Consider the following 24,422-nt stretch of genomic DNA (forward strand, 5'->3'; position numbering starts at 1 on the left):
GGTGTGTGCTGCAGGGCTCCCTGTCTCTCCCCCCAAAGCCCTAGGTAATTGTAAGTTGACTGCAGTTAAGAATACTTTAGAAACAGCTAATTTTACCAAAACTTACTACACAATTTTAGAAATGGCATTTTGGGATCTCTGATTCTTTTTTTTCCTTCTAGTTATGATCTACAAAAACGAATTGCTGAAATGGAAACTCAGAAGGAAAAAATTCACGAAGATACCAAAGAAATTAATGAGAAGAGCAGTATATTGTCAAATGAAATGAAAGCTAAGAATAAAGCTGTAAAAGATGTAGAGAAGTAATAACCTTTTGGAAAGTACTAAAAGTATTTGGGTTGAGTTCATGATTTTACATGTGCGTTTATATATAAACTTACTGCTAGCACATAAGTATAATGGATTTGCCAGCATATAAAATGGTTTCCTTTTTCAAACAAAAATATTTTTAATTATTTTTTTTTATTGGAGTTCAATTTGCCAACACACAGCATAACACCCAGTGCTCATCCCATCAGGTGCCGCCCTCAGTGCCCGTCACCCAGTCACCCCATCCCCCCACCCACCTCCCTTTACACCACCCCTTGTTCATTTCCCAGAGTTAGGAGTCTCTCATCAAACAATTTAATTGCCCTGCATCCAGTTGATTATTACAAATAGAATGTCCAACACTGGTCTTAAAAACAGCAGAGGATGCTGCCACCTAGCGTCAGAACACAATAACAAAACATCACAGCAAAAATTAACATTTAACCTGACAGGTTAGTTGTCTTGATAGTCCACACATCTAACTGAGGTAGAACTAGGTTACTCTAGGTAGTTTTGTGAGGTTGGTGTGTTTTTGGGTTTGGTTTTGTTTTAAGTTTTATCCTGACCTTTCTCTGTGTCAGTATGTGGTGACACCAATATCTCTCACCTATGTGATTTTTTTTTCCTTTAAAATGAGTTTTACTTAAATTTATACTAAACTCTTCCTATACCTTCACATTATAGTCATTGGAAAATGTAGTATTTCCTATTTAGCTTAGACAAAGCAACTCATAATCACATCTTAACAGCTCCCTCAAATTTAGTGGGAGGTGAGGCTCAGTTTGAAAATGAATAGCTATAGGATCTGCTCTTCTCTGTAAGAGTTTAGTTACATTTACAGCAGCAGGGTCCCAGGCAGAGCATGGCTTTAAATGGATATCCAAAATAGTGACCTAATTCTCTTTCTTTGCTAGAAAACTGAATAAAATTACAAAATTTATTGAGGAAAACAAACAAAAATTTACACAGCTAGATTTGGAAGATGTTCAAGTTCGTGAAAAATTAAAACATGCTTCAAGTAAAGCCAAAAAACTGGAGAAACAACTTCAAAAAGATAAAGAAAAGGTAGGTTTTGAAGGAGTTGATCAAATCTAATTTTCATTATTTTTCATGGAATTGTCAGTCCCTTATTTGTTAAGAAAGTGAGTTGGGATCCTGAATATTAAATGTGTTAGGATTTATATCTGAACATGATTTTTTTTTTTCTCCACAGGTAAATCTTGGCGTTCATTGGCTTTGAAATTTAGAGCTTATTTTTCTGTGGCATATATTATTAGGGAAATATTTGCGAGATTAGTAACACTATTTGATGAAAAAATAGTTTTCTTGGGATCCCTGGGTGGCGCAGTGGTTTGGCGCCTGCCTTTGGCCCAGGGCGCGATCCTGGAGACCCGGGATCGAATCCCACATCAGGCTCCCGGTGCATGGAGCCTGCTTTTCCCTCTGCCTATGTCTCTGCCTCTCTCTCTCTCTCTCAGTGTGACTATCATAATTAAATAAAAATTAAAAAAAAAAAGTTTTCTTAGGGTAATGGTTTAAAGAAATGTTTTTGGTTATGTATTTTGGACTTTTAAAATTACCTGCCTTCTGTTTGTTCAAGTAAAGAGTATCAGAGTAGGAGTTCCCTCTTAGAAAGGAGGGAAGGGAAAGCTTAAAGTCTATAAGAAGTTTATTGGCAATTTTGAGGCTTTAAAAAGAATTAAGTTTGACCGGCAGCCCCGGTGGCCCAGCAGTTTGGTGCCTTCGGCCCGGGATGTGATCCTAGAGACCTGGGATCAAGTCCCACATCAGGCTCCCTGCATGGAGCCTGCTTCTCTCCCTCTGCCTGTGTCTCTGCCTCTCTTTCTCTTTCTGTGTCTGTCATGAATAAATAAAATCTTTTAAAAAAAATTAAGTTTGGACCAGAATGCCTAACTTCCTGGGAATCGGTCCCTAATTATCAGTTGGGAGTCTTTCATTTGTATTTTCCCAAATGGAGTTTGTTTGCAAAATTCTTTCTGTTCACTATGGGAATAAATCTTGTGTGAATCAGTGTTTGAGGGTCATTTTAGGAAATGTTGAACTCTAGTACTAGATTAATCAGGATAAACAAAATAACATGGGTTTGATAGTAACCCTTAAATTGGAGAGACTAAGCCAGTTGTAACTTACTTTATTAGCCTTTAGGCATCAAATGTCAATGAGTGGTTATTACCAAAAAGTATTAGTGGAATAAGATATTAGTCCTATATGGTGACTCAGGAATCTGAAAGATTTTAGGATTTCAGGGATCCCAAGAGGTATAAAAGTAATCTGAGGTAAGTTGCAATATTCCTTGAAGGGACAGTCTAGGAAATTCCATGTAGTCCAAATGTATTAATTGATGAAGAAGGGTAATAACAGCCTGAAAATGGAGCAGAAGGAAGAAAGACCTGATGGCCAGCTAGGAAGAATTTTTGTCCTAAACAAATGAAAAATTAATAGAATTAACTTTTCTATTAAACTAAAAGCACAAAAATGGTGTAAATGGTTAAGGAAGTATTTGCTAAAACCAGGTATTCAAGCCTGATTACAAAGGAGAAAAGCACAAAGATCTACCTAGAGGACACCAAGAAATGCTTTTAAAAAATAAGTCAAATATTGATGATGGTGGATAGTCCGAAGGTATATGCTCGTGTAAGTTTAATTTATTTTACAATCAGGTTGAAGAATTTAAAAGTATACCTGCCAAGAGTGAAAAGATCATAACTGAGACGACAACTCGAAACAGTGCCCTTGAGAAGGAAAAAGAGAAAGAAGAAAAAAAGTTAAAAGAAGTCATGGATAGCCTTAAACAGGAAACACAAGGGCTTCAGAGAGAAAAAGAAGTAAGATTCTTTATCAGTTGCTATTTATTTTTAACTTAAAGAATGTTTTTGTGTAGTAATAGTAAAAACTGAACTATTGGAAAAACTTTGGACTTCTAATATCTAATGTTCCTAAAAACAGCCTAGACTCTCCCCTTTGTGTTTTCTACTTTCCCATTTAAAAAAAAAAAAAAAAGAAAGAATCTGTGGTGATGGCAGGAAATAGGTCATGTCAAATACTTTGTTATATATGTCATTCTTTAAGTCTTTTGATTTCATCAAATACTCTTTTGTCTTCCCTTAAGTTACCAAGAAAATAATTTAATTGGTTAACACCTATAAAATCATGAAACCACACTAACCATAGGTTGATATCTACCTTTCTCTTCTCCTGTAGCAATTGTGTAATAGTTAAAACCATGCCTCTTGGGTCAGGGTCATTTATCATTTCTGATCTTGCGTGGGGTGTTATGCCCCCAAGTCTTCTCAAAATGGAAAAAAATACTAATCTTGTAAATCTTCGTGAACATAGATGTGCATTTTCTTACATAAAATGCCTAGAAAGTAAGAAATGATACAAGCATTGGCTATTTTAGCACCTCATTAATAAAACGAGAGTGTGAAGTAGTAATATTGATATGTCTTAGCTGCCCAAAAAAAGTATAATGCAGGAAGCTTAGCTTTCCTTGTTTATATTCACCGCAGCTTTTGGCAAGACTGAGTCTGTTGAGTAGAAATTATAATAGTAATTGAGTTGAATTGACTTATGTTATATGAATGAATTATGTAAGGCTTACATATATATATATGTTAAAGATTTTTGTACAAACTTTGTATACCTCAGTAAAGTTTTGTTGGGGTGGGGGGAGGGTTTGGTGTTTTTTTTGTTTTGTTTTGTTTTTGTTTTTTTTTGTTTTTGTTTTTTTTGAAAGTTATAGATTTAGTAGATTCTGTTCTGGAATAGGGGCATTTTCTAATACCACACTACAAAACTTCACAAATAGGATGCCCATGTGGTAAAATGGCAATAGATAATGCAGTAGCTTTCATGATATAGTACTTTATGGATACAGATGTCACTTTTGCTTGTCTGATATATATTGAATACTACTATGTGTCTTGGCACCATGGGATGATGACAAAGCCAGGACACACATCCAAGTGTCTTCATTCCTCAATGTAGTAGCTGAAAACAGGAGTTCTGCCACTTAAGAGTGATTGCATGACTTGGAGGAAGTTATTTAAACTGATTCATTTTCCTCAAAATAAGCATGATGATAGTATTTACCTCGTGAGATTGTTAATGTTAAAGAATTCATACATAACATCCAGAATAGGCCTAGAACATTATGAGCAGTGTGTGAATATTAGTGTTCATGATTTTCACCATCAGACATTTAAACTGACCATCTCATGACTGCACATAACCCCTGGGCCTGGGCCTCTTCCCTTATGTGTGAGAGGAAAGAATTGAGCTTTTGTAAAGGTCTTTCTTATGCCACTATTGTAATATATAGGTCCTTTCTACACAATTACAGTGGCCCAGAATTTCTGCTCACTTGTCACATAACTAGTGTTGAGGATTACCTGGCCTTACTTAATAAAATTTACAAAGATTCTCAACATAAATATACTTGAGGAAACTTTCTGCTGAATAGTCCTTATACCTCACCATTCAGGTAAAGTTGTGAAAGACCATGGATCTAGAGTTGAGACTCCAATGTTTCTTCCTTAAACCAGTCTTTTCTTGTTATAATCTCCAAAATGACGTTAAGTTCATTAAACTCTTGTGAAATTAATTGGAAGAGACTTTATGTATGATGAACATTGGCAACTAGGCAGAAACTACTGATATGACTCAAATCGTAAAAATTATTTTTTATATATATATATATATATATATATATATATGTTTGTAGAATCTCTTTAAAGTTGAATTCAACATGTACGGTTTCTATTTCAGCTTAGATTTGAAAACGTATTTCAGATTTAATGGAGTCCATCATATTTTAACAGAGTCGAGAGAAAGAACTTATGGGTTTTAGCAAATCGGTGAATGAAGCACGTTCAAAGATGGATGTAGCCCAATCAGAACTTGATATCTATCTCAGTCGTCATAATACTGCAGTGTCTCAATTAAATAAGGCCAAGGAAGCTCTAATTGCAGCTTCTGAGACTCTCAAAGAAAGGAAAGCTGCAATCAGAGATATAGAGGCAAAACTCCCTCAATCTGAGCTGGAATTAAAAGAGGTAAATCTTTATTTCATCTGAATATTGTTTATCAACCCTTGTTTTCAATTTTTATCTTTATATATATTTTTTTCGAATCTAAACATGTGACTGATATATTTAGATTTACTTTTTTCATTTAGTGTAATCTTCCCTAAAAGAATGGAATTGGTTTCAGTATTCAGTATAATATGAATTGAGACTATCAAGGAACTATATTCTCCCCAGAAGTGTCAAACAGTAAATAACACTACCACCTTTATTTTCCACAGAAATAATTATTAAAAAAAGAAAGTTTGTGTTTAAGTGTAAACAGTTTCTGCAGAGATAAATGAAAAAGCTAAATACATGTGTAAGAATGAACATAGAAACCAACTATCAAAAAAAGAAAAAAGAACTGTCTTAGTATATTTTTTCTGATTTTGAACTTTCAGAGTTTGTTGTTGTTGAGACTGCATACTGTTTTAAACTAATCAGTGTATCTAACTTAGCTCATTAGGTACCCCTCCTTATCCTTGAGTGAATTAGGTCTCTGAAGGAATTTCACAACTTTAATTTCCAGAGCCTCATTAGTTAAGATGGCAACAGAAATTACACTGAAAAGAAATTTCTTTGTCATTTTAGTAAATATATACTATTGATCATTAGGAAATTTCATGACCAATTAGAATTAATTTAAATTTAAATTCTGTCCAGTGACCACTTCTATCTTGTTGGTGATTCAGTTTATTTGGGGATAAATTATATTTGTAACTTGAGCTTTTATCTGATACTGTGACTGATAATACAGGTAATAATTCAAAGCCAGGAGATAGGGAGAATGCCAGTTAGGAAAAAAAAAGTGACTGCTTTAAAGAGATTGAGAAACTGAAAGTTTGGGGGTTAATGTTACAGGTGTATATGCTTCCTCTTTTTGGCACCCTGACATTTTTCTATAGCAATAGTACTGTTTGTTCACTTACCATGTTCCCTTTCATTTCAAAGCTGTGTTGTTGTTTTTTTTAGGGTGCTTGGGTGTCTCAGTTGAGTGTCCAGCTCTTGGTTTTAGCTCTGGTTGTGATCTTAGGCATCATGGGATGGAGCCCCAAGTCTGGGGGGGTTGGGTCCACTCTCACCAGGGAGTCTACTTGAAGATTCTCTCCCTCTCCCTGCCCCCCACTCGTGTACATACTTTCTTTCTAAAAAAATTTTTTTTTAGAAAACTGCTTTAAAAAAAAATTACATATATAATAATAAATATAAATATCTTTCATTATTTAGAATGCAAAGTACAGTATAACCATAGTCCTGCCTGGTCACCCATATTCTGAGTCCTGTACCAAGGTCCATTTTTTATTAGTTTCAGACCTTAATTCAGACACCCTCAATACATAACTATGTGGTATCAAACTGGCATATCCACAGCTGTAGCTCAACTCATTCTATCAATCAGTGTACTACTAGAACCATACTTCACTTACGTTCCTTATTATTGATCCATATAATTTATTATGTTCCTTTAAAGTAGAAAACCCATGCATATTTTCGAGTCTGACCCAACAGTTCGAGGTGGAAGTTTAGTTCTAGTTCAAGTATTTATTGTCTTTCCTTTTATGAGGCATTGCAACTAATTCTATGCTATGGTTGGGCATATGCTTCTGGGGATTCATGTTCTCTACTCACACTTTCAGAAAGAAAAAGAACTTCAAGAACTTACACAAGAAGAAATAAAATTAAAAGGTTTGGTTCGTGATCTTTTCCAAAAAGTTGAAGAAGCAAAGAGCTCCTTAGCAATGAATCGAAGTAGAGGGAAAGTCCTTGATGCAATAATTCAAGAAAAAAAATCTGGCAGGATTCCAGGAATATATGGCAGATTGGTAAAGTAGATTTATTTGGAAAATGAATATGTATTTTTCTTAAGAAAGATACTGTAAATAATTTTTTTCCTTTGACTTAATTGTAATACTAAGTTACTGTGCATGAAATAACATTTATTTTAGTTTTGAAAAGACATTCATTTTTAAACACTTTGCTCTTCAGGCATGATAAAATTCTTAGTGGTATGGGTTATGTCATATTAAAAGTGTTTTAGTTTGGTGGGGGTTGGGTTTTTTGTTTTTGTGTTTTTTTTTATTTTAGATAATTATCAATTTTTTGTACCAAATAAACCTAGTAGTGATAAGGAAATTTAACAAAACCACTTTATTCTTTAAAAAATAAGACTGATAAATTCTGGATTTTATACCAATATACTAAAGGTTGTGGGTAGAATTTAGGGAAATCAACAAGGGATAATAGAGAAACCCAGGGCTAGCAATAGTGGAGACCATTACTGCACCTGAACTTGAAGAGGGAAGAGAGCTTAGCCACAGCTAGAGGCTGGCCAGAAAAAAACGAGGTAACTATTTCAACCCCATTCATCTCCTGTCCTGCCACCTCTAGTTGATGCCTCACATTCTCTAAAGCTAGAGAACCAAGGGAGCCAATTAGTATAGTTCTTGAGTCAGCTTTCCAGAGAAGGAAGCAGAAAGAGAATGTTTCATAAGGGCAAATGAAAATTATGCCGCAGAGTTGCTTCCATGTCATATCAGGTGACTTCTGCCTTATTTTCCTTGAAGATAAAGTGATTCTATTCTTTGGTCTCATGGAAAAAATAAAGCTAACCTGTGAAAGTTGCTTGCATGGCTAAGTAATAAGTAAGTAAGCCAATGTGTTTTATCAGGATTTACATAATCCTAGCTGGCTGGCTTTCAATAATTAAAAATTTTATTTTTTGAGAAGTTATTTTGCGTACTATGGCATCATAGTACTTTTAAGGTTGAATTTAAAATCTTCACATTATATATTTTCATGCAATGAACAGTTCTCTGATTTTGTGCTTTCATTAAAAATTCAAATTCTGCATACCTATACATTTTTTAAAAGATACACATTAAAAACTAGTGATTGCCCTTTCAGAAGGGGAAGGTTGAGAGGAACACATATTTTTTATTGTGTACCCTTTATGTGTTTTTTTTAAACCATCCATAAGTATAGTTTTTCAAGTAAAAGTAATGAAAAATCTGTAGGAATCGTAATGAAATGATCTTGTGCCTAATTTCTTAATGATTGTGCATTGATTTTTTTTTCCCCTTCCTCTTAATTATTAGGGGGATTTAGGAGCAATTGATGAAAAATACGATGTTGCTATTTCATCCTGTTGTCATGCATTAGACTACATTGTTGTTGACTCTATTGATACAGCCCAAGATTGTGTGAACTTCCTTAAAAGACAAAATATTGGAGTTGCAACCTTCATAGGTTTGGATAAGGTGGGTATTCATAATAAGCTACCTATAATTTAATTTTAAAGTGCTAAATTTAGTTGATTTGAACCCTAGCTTTTTTTTTTTTTTCTTTCTAGTTATTTAAATAACACCTGATACGTTTTGAGTATTTTGGGTCACAAGGTCAAAGAGTTGTAGGAAGAAACTTTGTAATGCCTTCCTGAAGGAATACAGATTCCAATATTGGAGTGACTGTAGCTTAAGTTTTTAATTTCCACCATCAATAACTACTTTTTAAAAAAAGACTTTATGGAGATAGAATTCACATACCATAAAATTCACCATTTTAAACTGTAGAGTTTGGGGATCCCCGGGTGGCTCAGCGGTAGTACCTGCCTTAGGACCAGGGCCTGATCCTGGAGACCTGGGATCGAGTCCCACGTCGGGCTCCCTGCATGGAGCCTGCTTCTCCCTTTGCCTGTGTCTCTGCCTCTCTCTCTCTCTCTCTGTGTCTCATGAATAAATAAAATCTTAAAAAAAAAAATGTGTAGAGTTCAGGGACACCTGGGTGGCTCAGTGGTTGAGCGTCTGCCTTTGGCTTAGGGCATGATCCCAAGTCCTGGGATTTAGTCCCACAGCAGGCTCCCCACACAGAGTGTGCTTCTCCCCCTGCCTGTGTCTCTGCCTCTCCAAGTGTGTCTCATGAATAAAATAAATAAGATCTTTAAAAAAAAAAAAAAAGTGTAGAGTTTTCAGTGGGTTTTAGTGTATCAATAAGATCACTAATTCCAGAATATTTTCATGACCCCAAAGAAATCTCATTACTCATTCACAGTCACTACCTATCTCCCACCTCCCACAACTTAAAATCTCTATTAGCCTATTCTGGACATTTTGTATAAATGGAATCATACAATATGTAGGGGGTTTTTTTGTTTTTGTTTTTTTTTAAATATGTAGGTTTTTATGTGTATCTTAACTTAGGTTTTCAAAATTTACCCATGTCCCATGTTGTAGCATTAATCATTTCATTCCTTTTTATTGCCAGTGTTCCATTTGTGTGAATATATCACATTTTGTTTATCCATCCATCAGTAATGAACATTTATGTTGTTTCTGCGTTTTGGCTATATGAGTAATACTGCTATGAACATTCACGTATAGACTTTCGTGCAGACCCAGGTTTTCAGCTCTTTGATTAATACCTAGGATTAAAATTCCTGGGTCACCTGTTAACTGTTTAACTTTGCCACTATGGCTACCCCATGTCCACAATGTATAAAGCTTCCAGTTTCTTTAATAGTCTCCATATCCTGTGTGGAGCCCAACCATGGGTCTTGACTCAGGACTATGAGATCAAAACCTGAACTGAGATCAAGAATGGAACACTTAACCAACTGAGCCACCCAGGAGCCCCTCTCACTGTGGTTTGGTTTTTTCTTTTTTTTTTTTTTTTTGTAATGTATTTTGGCTGCAAATCTCTTGACAGATACATGATTTGCAAATGTTTCCTCCCATTCTGTGGGTTTTTGTCCCTTACTTGGTTTCTTCTGAAGCACAGATTTTTTTTTTCAATTTGATAAAGTCCATTTTTTTAAAGATTTGGTTTCTTAATGTTTTGTGTATCATATCTAAGAAGTTACTACATAATCCAAAGGTATGGTGATTGACCTCCTGTTTTCTTCTAAGAGTTTTGTGACCTTAGTTTTTACACTTAGGCTTTTAATCCATGTTAATTTTATAATACAGTGTAAAGAATCTAATTCTACTCTTGCATATGGATGTCCAGTTGTTCCAGCACCGTTTGTTGGAAAGACTGTGCTTTCCCTCATTGAATTTTCTTGGCATCCTTGTCAAAAATCAACTGACCATAAATGTGTAAGGGCTTACTTCTGGACTCTTCATTTATCTGTAGGTTTATCCTTGAATTAGTACCACACTGTCTTAATTACTATTGTTTTGTTATAAGGTTTGAAATCAGGAATCCTCTAATTTTGTCCCCCTCCCCTTTTTTTTAAGTAGGCTCCACCTCCAGCGTGGAGCCCAACTCAGGGCTTGAACTCACAACCCTGAGGTCCAGAGTTGGATGCTTAACCGACTGATTCACCCAGGCACCCTGAATTTTGTTCTTTGATAGCAAGATTCCTTTGTTCTGAATCCCTGTAATTTCCATATGAATTTTAAGATAAGCTTGTCAGTTTTGGGGGTGGGGAGGAGGCAGCTGGGATTTTGATGCAGGTTGCATTGACTCTGTAGATCAATTTGCATAGTATTGCCATCTTAATAATTGTAAACCTTAACAGTCCATAAACCAGGGATTTCTTCCAGTTATTTAGGTCTAAGTCCATACTATAATATTTTATAGTCTTTAGTGTACAGTTCTTATGTTTCTTTTGTTAAATTCCTAAGTTTTGGATGTTTTGTCTTGTTAAATATAACATTATAAATAGAATTTTTAATCTCATTCTTAGGTTATTACTGGTGTATAGAAATACAATTAATTTTTGTATATTGATCTTGTATCTTACAGCTTCACTGAAATATTAGGTTTAATTTTGTATGTGTGCATTCCCTAGGATTTTATATATCATCTGTGAATAGAATTATAAGTATTATTTAAAGATTTTATTTGAGAGTGAGAGAAAGTGCACACACACACCCTCATGTGCAGGGGGTGGCAGAAGCAGACTAACCACTAGGCAGGAAGCCCCCACGCAGGGCTGGATCCCAGGACCCCAGGATCATGAAAGACCCTAGCCAAAGGCAGGCACTTAAGCAACTAAGCCACCCAGGCACCCCTACAGTAACTCTTTTAAGTAACAGTAAAATTATGCTCAATTATGCAGATATTCAGAACCTTGTATACATGTTCTTATATGATACACACGTATGTATATTATGTAAATGGTACCTGAAAGAAATGATATTGTTTTTCTTAACTTTTAGATGGCAGTATGGGCGAATAAAATGACCAAAATTCAAACTCCTGAAAATACTCCTCGGCTATTTGATTTAGTAAAAGTAAAAGATGAAAAAATTCGCCAAGCTTTTTACTTTGCTTTACGGGATACATTAGTTGCTGATAACTTAGATCAAGCCACAAGAGTAGCATATCAAAAAGATAGAAGATGGAGAGTGGTGACATTACAAGGGCAAATCATAGAACAGTCAGGTAATAATCATTTTTTTCCTCTGCTATTGAGTTTATTTAATCTTTCTGGGGGAGACGATTAAGTCTGACTTCTCTGTTCCGTAGGTACAATGACTGGTGGTGGAAGCAAAGTAATGAAAGGAAGGATGGGTTCATCAGTTGTTGTTGAAATCTCAGAAGAAGAGGTCAGCATATATAAAATTATAGTCAGACTCTTTAAAACTTCTTGATGGTTAACATACGTACTGTAAAATTCAGCCTTTTTAAATATACTCAGATTTCAAATTAACAGATTGGGTTTTGTATAAATGACATAAGCTATGGGATTTTTTTTTAAATATAAAACCCTTTGAAGTTCTAAAAATAAAACATGTTAATTAGAAAGTATATGCTCAACATATGTATCTTTCTAGTAATATATTTGGATCATATGGATATTTCATAATTTATCCACTATTTGACATTTAATGTTTTTTCACATACAATTATTGTTCCAATGCAAAACTTTTTTCTATTTCAAAATAGTTTAAGTATAGCAAAGACTTCTGATGCCTATTTCCAAATTTTATTTGAAAATATTTTGCCTGACCACAAGTCTATGAGAATGTCAAAATGTCTAGAGAAAACTTCTATGTTCAGTCACCCCATCAGAACACTATACTTTTTTAATCCTTAAAAATACATACTTCAATGTCCTGGATACTGAACTTTTTCCAAAGAGGTGTACCTTGTGGTTTTTTGGTTTGCTGGGTGGGTTTTTTGTTGTTTTTTTGTTTGTTTTGCTTGTTTTTCATATTTTGAAATAGTTGCTGTCCTTCCACTTAAATTCTTATGCCGTAATAGATGAATACAGCACTTAAAATTGTCTTACGATTTGATTCTGTGATGCAGAAATTAGTTTGACCATCTCAAGCTTTAGGGTTAGGAATTGGAACTGGGTTTTTGGTTTTATTCTAGTCTTTAAAATTAGAAGTTTGGGGTTTTTTTTTTTTCATTCTTAAGTTGATTTGGCTATTTATCTGAAATGACTGTTGGCGTAAATTTATTTCACTGGTATTCTTTATAGGTAAATAGAATGGAATCACAGTTGCAGAGAGACTCTCAAAAAGCACTGCAAATCCAGGAACAGAAAGTACAACTGGAAGAAGCAGTAGTTAAGTTAAGGCATAATGAACGAGAAATGAGGAATACGTTGGAAAAGTTTACTGCAAGCATCCAGGTACCCTTTTGTCAGTATTAACTAAAACTTTTGGAATTCAGTAGCATTTGGCAGAAGCATTTTGTTGTTTGCTTACAGTTTTAGAATATAAGGAAGAGGAATGGTTCTCTAGGTGGAAATCATGTGTCTTGATTTCATTTCTCTGAATACTAACGGATAAATGCTTTGTTGAATGAATTTTGCTCCAGCTACAACTATTCTTTCCCATTTATACCCCATGGAGTCTTCTCTTAATATCTATGTGACCCTTTATTTTCATTCTCTTTTCAAAGTAGAATGCTTCCTAATTAGGAAAAGGCAGTACATACCTACTATTTAAAAAAAAAAAAACCACAGAGGCAGCCCGGGTAGCTCAGCAGTTTAGCCCCGCCTTCAGCCCAGGGCTTGATCCTGGAGACTTGGGATCAAGTCTCATGTCAGAAACCCTGCATGGAGCCTACTGCTCCCTCTGCCTATGTGTCTGCCTCCCTCTCTCTCTCTCTCTCTCTCTCTCTCTCTCTGTTTCTCTCTCAAATAAATAAATAAATTCTTTAAAAAAGAAAAAAAAAACAATTTGCAGATTACTACCCTTAATTTTTATGTATATCCTTCAAATTTTTAATATAAATACCTAGTCTTTGTGTGTTTTTGGTAGATACGAATTTATGCATAGGTTTTGTTTTGGTTTTTTTTTTAAGATTTGCTTATTTATTTATTTTTTTATTCATGAGAGACACAGAGAGGTAGAGACATAGGCAGAGGGGAAAGCAGGCTCCATACAGGAAGCCTGATGTGGGACTCGATCCCGGGTCTCCAGGATCACACACCGGGCTGCAGGCGGCGCCAAACCGCAGCACCAGCAGGGCTGCCCTATGCATAGGTTTTTAATGAGTCATACTAAACCTTCCTTAGTATTCTTTCCAGACCAACATAAATTTACTTTGCAGCTGCATTTAAGCATTTTCTTCATATCACAATTTGATAAATGCTTTTCCACATTATGAATATTGCTGTGTTTAAAATATTCTTGTTAGGTGCATCTGGCCGGCTCAGTCAGTGGAGCATGGGACTTTTGATCCTTGTCAAGGTTGTGAGTTCAAGTGCCAGGTTGAGTGTAGGGATTACTTTAAATTCTGTCTTTAAACAACATATCCTTCTTAGGTATATCTTTATAACTCATCCAATTATTTCCTTGGTTAGATTCATAAGGTTAGATTCATAAAATTGTGGTTATTACCCATTGTGTGTACAGTGTTTGAGGCATTATTGGATAATGCCTAATTGTCCTCAAAAAGATTGGTCTGATTCATTTACTTTTAGTGGCAAATGCAAGTAATAATTTTTCCAAGTCTGAACACTAGGTGTAATCATTAGTGAATTGTAAGTTTGCTGATCTGCACAAAAAAACCAGCATTTTAACCTGTCTTTGTGATGAATTACAAATTTCATGTGTGTGTTGGCCATTTTTCATGTTTTATATTAAAGATTTTAAGGTTTCAAAAAAAAAAAAAAAAAAGATTTTAAGGTTTCTTTTTTTTCATTCAAAGTGTTTAAGGCAAATGTTATTGTTAGTAAGTTAAAATATTGACCTGTAATGTTAAAACATTTCTATAGCGTTTATCAGAGCAAGAAGAATATTTGAACATCCAAGTTAAGGAACTTGAAGCTAATGTACTTGCTACAGCCCCTGACAAAAAAAAGCAGAAATTACTAGAAGAAAATGTTAGTGTTTTCAAAACAGGTATGTTTAAGGATACATGCTTATTCATGTTAAAAATAAGTTTTAATGTTTATGTAAGTGCTCCACCAATATTATAAAGCAAGAAAGGGAATTCATAGACTTATAGCTAGATTGGCTTTGAAATTGAAATCCACTAATCACATACTTGAGCAGCCCTGCTTCTCTTTGCATATTAGCTGCAATCAAACATAGATGTGCATCTTCTTGGAGGAGGAGGAAGGAATAACGGGGTTAAAATGACTGACCCCTTCCTGGCTGATGGTATTTTAGCTAGTGAATCCAGCAAACACAGTTAGCCTTTTATAACATCCTTAAGAAAGACCCCTGTTGGGGCACCTGGGTGGCTCACTGGTTGTGCATCTGCATTTGGCTCAGGGCGTGATCCCAGAGTCCTGGGATCAAGTCCCACATTGGGCTCCCTGCAGGAAGCCTGCTTCTCCCTCTGCCTATGTCTCTGCCTCTCCATGTCTCTCATGAATAAATAAAATCTTTAAAAAAAAAAAAGACTCCTGTTACGGTTCTGTTTGTGAGGAGGGTAAATACTGATGGTCCAATAAAAAAACTAATTGGGGTGATCTTGTAATTATCCAAATGCTCCAAAAAGAGGTAAAAAGCTGTTAAGTAGACACGTCCACTATGTACATTGAATATTCACCAGTACCCACATTAACTTTATTTTTGTCTGAATTTTTATTATTAAGAACTCAGGGGCCCCTGGGTGGCACAGTTGGTTAAGCATCTACCTTTGGCTTAGGTCATGATCCCATTGTCAAGCCCCACATCAGGCTCCCTGTTCAGTGGGGAGTCCCTGTTCAGTGGGGAGTCCCTCTGCTTCTCCCCACTGGCTTGTGTGTTCCCTCTCTCTCTCTCTCTCAGATAAATAAATAAATCTTTAAAAAAAAAAAAAAAAAGACATTCTTTCAGATAGCAGCTACTACTGGCCATGGCCAGGTTTTTTTTAGGGACTGGTCATTGAGCATTGAACAAAATGAAGTTCATCTGTTTAAGGACCTCAAACTTCAGATAAGGGAGCTAAACAAATATATTACATTTTATATTGGGTGGTGCTAAGTGATTATAAAACAAGGGTTAATAGACCAGAGAATTAGGGAATCAGACACAGTGGCTACTTGAGCAAAGACCCAACAGAAATATGAGTGCTAACCATTAGATACTTGGGAAAAGAGCATTCTAAGATCATAGAAGAGTAAGTATAAAGGCCCTGAGGTAGTAGTATGCTGGGAGTGTAGGAACACTAGGAAGCCAGAGTGGCTTGTAGAGCCTTATAAGCCAGGTCTCCATGAGAAATAGCCACTGGAGAGTGAGTGCTGTATGGGGAAGTGGCATCATTGACAGGATTTTTTTTTTCCTTTCATTTATTTTGGATCTAGATTTGTTCTTACATATTGACTTAACTCACACTTTTTTCCTCACACATAACCAGTGTTTTGCGGAATTGTTTTCATTGTACCCAATTGTCGGTTGAGAGGCCAAAAATGTGTCCTTTATAGCAACAATTTTATAGAGACTGCAGGAATCTGTATTTCATTCTTGTTTGAAGACTTTATTAGGAGCCCTGTATATGTGTGTGTGTATGTATGTATGTATGTATGTAGCTTTTATAAAGGACCCATTTCTGCAAGCATATCTTTAAAATAGAATACTTGACATTAATTTAAAATTTTAAAAATGTATAGAGAATAAAGGGTGGGCAAGGTGGTTATAGAATAATGACTTCAAAATTATAGATTATATATGCCATAGGGTTTTTTTTTCCTCCTACTAAATAGACCTGCTACTATAGATATTAAAAAAGAAATGCATGGTAGATAATTTTAAAAAAGAAAAATGTTCTAAAAGTTGGAACCTTTCCAGGGGCATTTTTGTTCCATCCCCCAGTGTAAGTTGTGCCAGCCCCCATAGTAACTGGTGCTCTGTAATAAGTGAGCAGAGCACACAGGCAACCTAATGGAATTTGACTTAATATGGCAACTATAAGCAAGACCATTCATTCAACAGAGTATTGGGGGCATGGGGGATTACTAGTGTTGGCACTATAGAACTTTTAAAAGTATATATTTAATGTCCTTGGCATAAAAGAGGGATATAGAAGACCCAAAAAAAAGACTTTTTTGTTTTGTTTGAGGAGCCAAGTGATTTCAGAAACGTAAAAAAAAGGAGTTGGAATTAAATTCAATAAGTGGTCTGAGGGGCCCCTGAGTAGCTTAGTCAGTTAAGCATCTAACTCTTGATTTTGGCTCATGTCATGATCCTGGGGTCATTAAATCAAGCTTCCCGCTGTGCAAGGAGCCTACTTAAGATTCTCCCTCTGCCTCTCCCTCTGCCCCTCCCCCACTCTGTGCTTGCTTTCTTTCTCTGTTAAAGAAGAAAGATGGGCTGAAAGAATTCTCTGATATTGGAGAAACAAAAACATAGAAATGATAAATCATAAGATGTGGAGATTTATTTAATTCCAACCTACCTGACAGAGAAGAGAGTGGAGGGTAAGCAGTCGCCTTAAGTCTTCATCCAATCATGTTCTCAGTAAATCTCCCCTTCTCTTCTGTCAGATGGCCATATACCTCCTATAGCAGCTTTGTGGGACTCTTCCGTAAGTTAGCTCAGTGTTTGTTTACCTTTTCTAGACATTATGTATTCTTAATAGCTTGAACTCTTCACCTTTTTGCCACCATTCATTCTTCCTATATTGTATAATGATTAGAATTCATATATGATGGGCGCCTAGGTGGCTCAGTTGATTAAGCATCTAACTCTAGATTTTGGCTCAGGTCATGATCTCGGAATAATGAGATTGAGCCCTGTATCAGGCTCTAAGGTGGGCATGGAACCTGCTTGAGATTCTCTCTCTTCCTCTGCAGCCCCACACCACTCCCCCCACCCAATGCACGCTATTCTAGCTAGTCTACAAAACCATCAAAGGATCTATCCTGCCTCTTAAACCACTCTGGAAAGTCCTCTCAAATTGGGAAGATGACATCATAGCTATCGACAGAAGCAGCACATTGCACCTACTGTAACTCACACCAAGTTTGTGTTCCTGCCTGTCAATGTTCACAAAGCTTTTGACTGGATCACAGAATTTCTAATGCCACCAAGAAAATGCAAATTTCTCTGCTTGTCAGTAGAAATACGTCCAATTCATCATGTATGCCTTTCAAATTATGTGAATTCTTTCCATTGAATGGCCCCAAATTCTGTCTGAATCCTAGAAATGAGTAAATCTGGGAAATGTAACTTAGTTTTCTGTGCCACAGAGGAAGGTGCCACTTCATCCTGTCTCCCCCACTTGGTTACAACATGTGAGTTAGAACTGTTAGGCTAGCGAAATAATGATGACAGTATTTTATTACCACAGGCAAGTTAATAGGCATATAGTCTGAGGGTAAAAATCATTATGAGACCAATAGTCAAAGAAGTACCTAAGAAAAAGTTGCAAAGATTTTTGAAAAAAGCCTAAGGGCATGAAGCCATTTAGAAATCAGTGGATTATGCTGTGGCTAAATCAGAGAATTTAACAATGTGTGGTTATAATACCGTTTGTTTGACGTAGGGTGGTGTTTTTAAATACACTCACCCAAATGTGAAAATTTCTTTTGTGTGCATCAGGTTAAGTTATATGACTAAAGAAATTTACATGTAACAAGTGATATGTGTGAACCTAGAAACATGAATTCTTTTTTTATTTCAGAATATGACAATGTGGCTGAGAGAGCTGGTAAAGTAGAAGCTGAGGTTAAAAGATTACACAATACCATCGTAGAAATCAATAACCATAAACTGAAGGCCCAACAAGACAAACTTGATAAAATAAATAAGCAATTAGATGAATGTGCTTCTGCTATTACTAAAGCCCAAGTAGCAATCAAGACTGCTGACAGGTGTGGTATCCTAACCTCTTTTCTTCCTGCCTCCATGTTGGAAAAGGGGTTTATATTTAAATTTAATGTCCTTTAAACATTTTTGCTGTTACTTATTAAGCCTGTCCGACATGTTTTTATCTAATAGGACTTAACTAAAGGGAAACCTATAAATATTTATGATGATCATTTGTGTGTGTTTTAAGTGGTAAACAGATGTGCCTTGGTAAAGTGTAGTTGTGTGCACATAAAAATCCATTTTGTTTCTCTGGCTTAGAGTAAATGGTTATTAATTTAAATAGATCTAGATCTTAGGCAAATAAGTAAGAATGAAACCTCTTAGTAAAATTGCCTTGGTAACCTACTTTTTAGTTAATTGGATTATTCTATTGTCCCAACTCAGAAAAGTTCTTAACCATTCATAGGTCTTGTTTTTAAATTAACTTTTAGAATATTGGCATTTCTAGATCATTAAAGCTAAATATGTATACAAAATGTTAAAACTGAACAACTGTCTTATCTTAAAATTAGACTGAGAATTAATCTAAGTTACTCTAGTGTCTGGCTCAGGTATATAAAGCACTAATAAGCCATTTGTTTGTTAGGAGCAGAAGTTTACTTAAACACACAGGTCAAAGTAAAAGTAACTTCATTAAGGGAAAAAATAGTTATTGTTCCCTTCCCAAAGTTGTTACCATGGGAAACATGTTGCCCTAACTGGGAGGTATTATTTATAATATAACTTGAGGTATAACTTCATGGGTTGAGAAATTTAAGAATCTGCAATTTATGTATAACATAAAAACGATTCCAAGGGCAGTTTAATCATAAATCTTAAAAATCTGTGATAGTAAAATCTGTTTTTTTTGTTGTTTTCATAAGAATAACAAATCACATGTTACATGTTTAATATATCATTTTGCTTGTTTAGAAATCTTAAAAAAGCTCAAGACTCAGTCTTCCGCACAGAGGAAGAAATAAAAGACACTGAGAAAGAAGTAAAGGATTTAACAGCAGAACTAAAAAGTGTTGAGGACAAAGCAGCAGAGGTCTATCAGAATACAACTGCCGCAGAGGTAAGACTTGGAGATGGGTGCGAATGGTTTTTGAAGTAATTTAAAGAGTTGGATATATGGCATTTATACCTTGCATAGTAAGCACTCATTAGCTCAAAACTTCTATAAGGGATCCCTGGGTGGCACAGTGGTTTGGTGCCCACCTTTGGCCCAGGGCGCGATCCTGGAGACCCGGGATCGAATCCCATGTCGGGCTCCCGGTGCATGGAGCCTGCTTCTCCCTCTGCCTGTCTCTGCCTCTCTCTGTGACTATCATAAATAAATAAAAATTTTTAAAAAAATCATATTAAAAAAAAAAACTTCTATAAGTAACATTTGTACAATGAAAATATGAGTACTGGGGGCAGCCCGGGTGGCTCAGAGGTTGAGCATCTGTCTTCAGCCCAGGGCCAGATCCTGGAGACCCGGGATTGAGTCCCACGTTGAGCTCCCTGCATGGAACCTGCTTCTCCTTCTGCCTGTGTTTCTGCCTCTCTTGCCTCTCATGAATAAATAAAATCTTTTTAAAAATAAAAAAGAGTACTGTAACTTTTCTGTAAATAGACTTAAAATGTAAGGGGCAAAGGGACTGAGCATTTACTTCATCTCTGTAATGTAAGTATACCTGTTCTTTCCATGTGGGAAGATCTTATCTGTAGTAGTTCTTCTTGGTTTTTAGGAGTCCTTACCAGAGATCCAGAAAGAACATCGTAATCTACTTCAAGAATTAAAAATAATTCAAGAAAATGAACATGCTCTTCAAAAAGATGCACTTAGTATTAAGTTGAAACTTGAACAAATAGATGGTCACATTGCTGAACATAATTCTAAGATAAAATATTGGCAAAAAGAGGTAAGATTGTTACCATTTAGTTAAATGTCATTTTAAAATACCCCTTATGAAAAAGAGTTATGTTTCTTATTTCTATTTTTTATTTTTGAGAGGTTGTGGTTCTTAATTTCAAGAGATAATCATTTCTCAGGTATATAGGGGATATAATGAACAATATATAGTAATTGTTATATACAGAAAAATCTGGGTAATGGTTCCATTAGTCAAATTTTCACCGCAGAGCTGATTCAGAGATTTTAACAAAAGTCTATATGAACACTTTGGAACACCACAACTATTTTTCTTGATGTCCTTTGAAAAATAATTGCTAGAGAAATTAGCCACAGTTCCTTAGTATATATTTAGTAGATAAGTAATTTGTCATATTGTGAATGGATTTTTTTAAATCATGAATTATATAGTTCTGTGCCTTCCCTAACACTCATCTGAATTGAACTTTTAGATTGGAAAAATATCCCTGCATCCCATAGAAAATAATCCTCTTGAAGAGATTGCAGTCCTAAGCCCAGAGGATCTTGAAGCAATCAAAAATCCAGATTCTATAACAAATCAAATTGCACTTTTAGAAGCCCAGTGTCATGAAATGAAACCAAACCTTGGTGCCATTGCAGAGTATAAAAAGAAGGTATGAATAAACTGTTAATAATTTAATCTATTTCTTTTTTAGTCCTTAGCCTAAGTTGTGAGCTTTATTTTTTTTTAATTTTAAATTAGTGTAAATAAATAAATAAGCGAGCAGTGTTAACTCTTAAATGAGTAAATGAATAGATATTTTTCTCAATCTTTTCATAGGAAGAATTATACTTACAGCGAGTAGCAGAACTGGACAAAATTACTTGTGAAAGAGATCATTTTAGACAGGCATATGAAGATCTTCGGAAACAAAGGCTTAATGAATTCATGGCAGGTTTTTATATAATAACAAATAAACTAAAGGAAAACTACCAAATGCTAACTCTGGGAGGTGATGCTGAACTGGAACTTGTAGACAGCTTGGATCCTTTCTCTGAAGGAATCATGTTCAGGTTTGTAATTATGTACTGAGTTTTGGATCTTCTTGTTCTAGATCTCTACATATTCTCCAGACGCTCAGTATTTCTTTAAGAGTGAGAGGTGAAGGGCAGCCCCGGTGGCGCAGCGGTTTGGCACCGCCTGCAGTCCAGGGCGTGATCCTGGAGACCCTGGATAGAGTCCCATATCGGGCTCTCTGCGTGGAGCCTGCTTCTCCCTCTGCCTGTGTCTCTGTCTCTAGGAATAAATAAAATCTTTAAAAAAAAAAAAAAGAATGAGAGGTGAAGATTAGATTTATAGTTTATTTGATGGTAAATAGTAATTTATCTACATACTGGCAGTTTACAGCATAAATTCTGGGCAAGCAGTAAATGTTTTATGCAATATTTGTGTAGTTCATCTTTTTAAATTTTTGAGCCATTTCAATTTAACATCAGGACTTTAAAATTGCAAAGCCAAAAAATGCACTGGAAATGGAGAACAGCAAGAAGTGTTTACTGGCTTGCTGTTTAAATCTTAAAATTTTGGCAGGTGTGCTGTGTTTTGACTCTCCAGTAAGATTTTTTTTTTTTAATTTTTTTTTATTTATTTATGATAGGCACACAGTGAGAGAGAGAGAGGCAGAGACACAGGCAGAGGGAGAAGCAGGCTCCATGCACCCGGAGCCCGATGTGGGATTCGATCCCGGGTCTCCAGGATCGCACCCTGGGCCAAAGGCAGGCGCCAAACCGCTGCGCCACCAGGGATCCCAAGATTTTTATAAAGTAACCCCAAAGAAGTTTAGATTTGTGAAAGCAAATTAGAACTCCAAGAAAAATAGTAGCCAGTTACAGAAAACAAATCATGAAATCTTTAGTTTTTCAAGTAATTTGACTAATAAGAGATTTTCTTAATACAGTGTTCGACCACCTAAGAAAAGTTGGAAGAAGATCTTCAATCTTTCAGGAGGAGAGAAAACACTTAGTTCATTGGCTTTAGTATTTGCTCTTCACCACTACAAACCCACTCCTCTGTACTTCATGGATGAGATCGATGCAGCCCTTGATTTTAAAAATGTGTCCATTGTTGCATTTTATATATATGTAAGTAATCATTTAGAGGTTTTCATTCTGAGAATTTTATAGGTTCCCCTAACGATACACATGGAATTTGTTGACTGACTTTTGAGCTTTCCCCCTATACTCTAATGCCATGTCCTATGTATCAGAGACTCAAGTCCTTTATTTGAAATAAATATTCCCAATTTGGACATGTAAAGTATAAATCGATGGTATAAATTAGTAGCAGAAACACAACTAGAATCTCTAGTCTCCTGCTTAGATCTTTTTTCCACTAGAAGACGTCTAGGCCACTCTGCTTCTTCCAAAATTACCCAAATTCCTCTCAGACTCAAATACTGTGTCATGAATTATACCCATGCCATCATTCCTGTTCATGTTAATTATCAAAGTAATGTTGAATTTATTGCCCAGAAAAAAACATTTCAGATAAGTTTAGGTGTTTACTTGATAATACTTCTAACCTATTTTTTCTTTCTCCTTAGGAACAAACAAAAAATGCCCAGTTCATAATAATTTCTCTTCGAAATAATATGTTTGAGATTTCAGACAGACTTATTGGAATATACAAGACATACAATATAACAAAAAGTGTTGCAGTAAATCCAAAACAAATTGCATCTAAAGGACTTTGTTGAATTTGTTTATACTCCAGATTCTTCAAATTGGATCAGTATAAATTCAGCATATTGTATTATTGAGATTTTCTATTTGTAAAGGATTATAAATTATGTAAAATATATATTCCTAAACTGGATCATGTAATTAACTGGTTTCTATTTTATGCTATTAGGAAAAACAAAGTCTAATAAAATATTCTATATACCCGCTTCTAGGAGACTGTACGAATCTGACAATTTTATAAGCAGCAGGCTGTGGAGCAGCAGCATTTTATAAGATGCCTGGGAGGGTCAGGTGATTTGTCCTTAGTTCCAGGTTGTTACCAGCAGAGTTAAAAGAAGTGTGTTAATTCATGAACAGTAAAGTTCTAAGCTAGATCATGTTGTCGCAGCATACCATCATGGATCTTGAAAAGCCTGCCAACTACTATTGAATAAATTCTTAAGAAGTCCTGTTTGTTTTAGTAGTTCAGTCATTGTATTTATTACCCAACACTGGGAACTTTTTTTTGAGGGCCAGAAAACTGAGATGATGTGAAAATGAATGACTATAAGATACTCGTTGGTTAAAAAGGAATAATACCTACTGTCATTGCATCATAAGAAGAAATAAGTATGTCCCCCCTACAAACTAAGACGGAGGGTTTTTCTCTTCTGCACTGCATCAGCTCAATGTTAACAGTGTTACTGGAACTTGGCAACCACTTGGTTTTCTTTTTCTTTTTTTTTTTTTAAGATTTTATTTATTCATGAGAGAAAGAGAGGCACAGAGACACAGGCAGAGAGGGGCAGGCTCCATGCAGGGAGCCTGACGTGGGACTCGATCTTGGGTCTCCAGGATCACGCCCTGGGCCAAAGGCGGCACTAAATCGCTGAGCCACCAGGGTTGCCCAACCACTTGGTTTTCAAGATGAGTTCGGGTATGGTATCAGGTCTTTGCCTTAGCTATTTGATTTCTAGATATTGATCCTAAGGAATTAAAGCTAAAAGTTACTGGTTCAATATTCAGCGGCCATTGTTTAAGTACCAAAAAGATCCAATAAAGATGGCTTGTATCATAGCACAGTCATTAAGTCTGTAAATACATTAGCATGCACTTAAATAAAGATTTGAACTCAAGTATGGTTGTTTTAAATCCAGATTATATAAAGAAAAAAGATACAATCAAGTGTTTTCAATGGTGAGAATGGTGATAAATGGAGTTTTTAATACTCTGGTACTAAAGCTCTACATTATTAAAATGTAATAA

General features: G+C 35.5%; 1 protein-coding gene across 2 annotated transcripts in view; it reads left to right on the forward strand.

The window, feature by feature from the left end:
• SMC4 (structural maintenance of chromosomes 4) overlaps positions 1-24,292 on the forward strand; it is a 39,829-nt gene extending 15,537 nt beyond the window's left edge. For both annotated transcript variants that reach the window (XM_072807899.1, XM_072807900.1), the window contains 17 exons: positions 162-302; positions 1,224-1,374; positions 2,991-3,155; positions 5,151-5,384; positions 7,034-7,219; positions 8,492-8,653; positions 11,555-11,780; positions 11,865-11,944; positions 12,826-12,978; positions 14,572-14,698; positions 18,408-18,597; positions 19,508-19,652; positions 20,311-20,484; positions 20,927-21,109; positions 21,277-21,509; positions 22,394-22,577; positions 23,039-24,292. In XM_072807899.1, the coding sequence (XP_072664000.1) occupies positions 162-302; positions 1,224-1,374; positions 2,991-3,155; positions 5,151-5,384; positions 7,034-7,219; positions 8,492-8,653; positions 11,555-11,780; positions 11,865-11,944; positions 12,826-12,978; positions 14,572-14,698; positions 18,408-18,597; positions 19,508-19,652; positions 20,311-20,484; positions 20,927-21,109; positions 21,277-21,509; positions 22,394-22,577; positions 23,039-23,191 (2,887 nt within the window). In that variant the 3' untranslated portion in view covers positions 23,192-24,292. The remainder of the gene's footprint in view (positions 1-161; positions 303-1,223; positions 1,375-2,990; positions 3,156-5,150; positions 5,385-7,033; positions 7,220-8,491; positions 8,654-11,554; positions 11,781-11,864; positions 11,945-12,825; positions 12,979-14,571; positions 14,699-18,407; positions 18,598-19,507; positions 19,653-20,310; positions 20,485-20,926; positions 21,110-21,276; positions 21,510-22,393; positions 22,578-23,038) is intronic.
• Positions 24,293-24,422: the final 130 nt, after the last annotated feature.

Source organism: Canis lupus, chromosome 31 (assembly GCF_048164855.1).
Source record: "Canis lupus baileyi chromosome 31, mCanLup2.hap1, whole genome shotgun sequence".
Classification (NCBI taxonomy): Eukaryota; Metazoa; Chordata; class Mammalia; order Carnivora; family Canidae; genus Canis; species Canis lupus.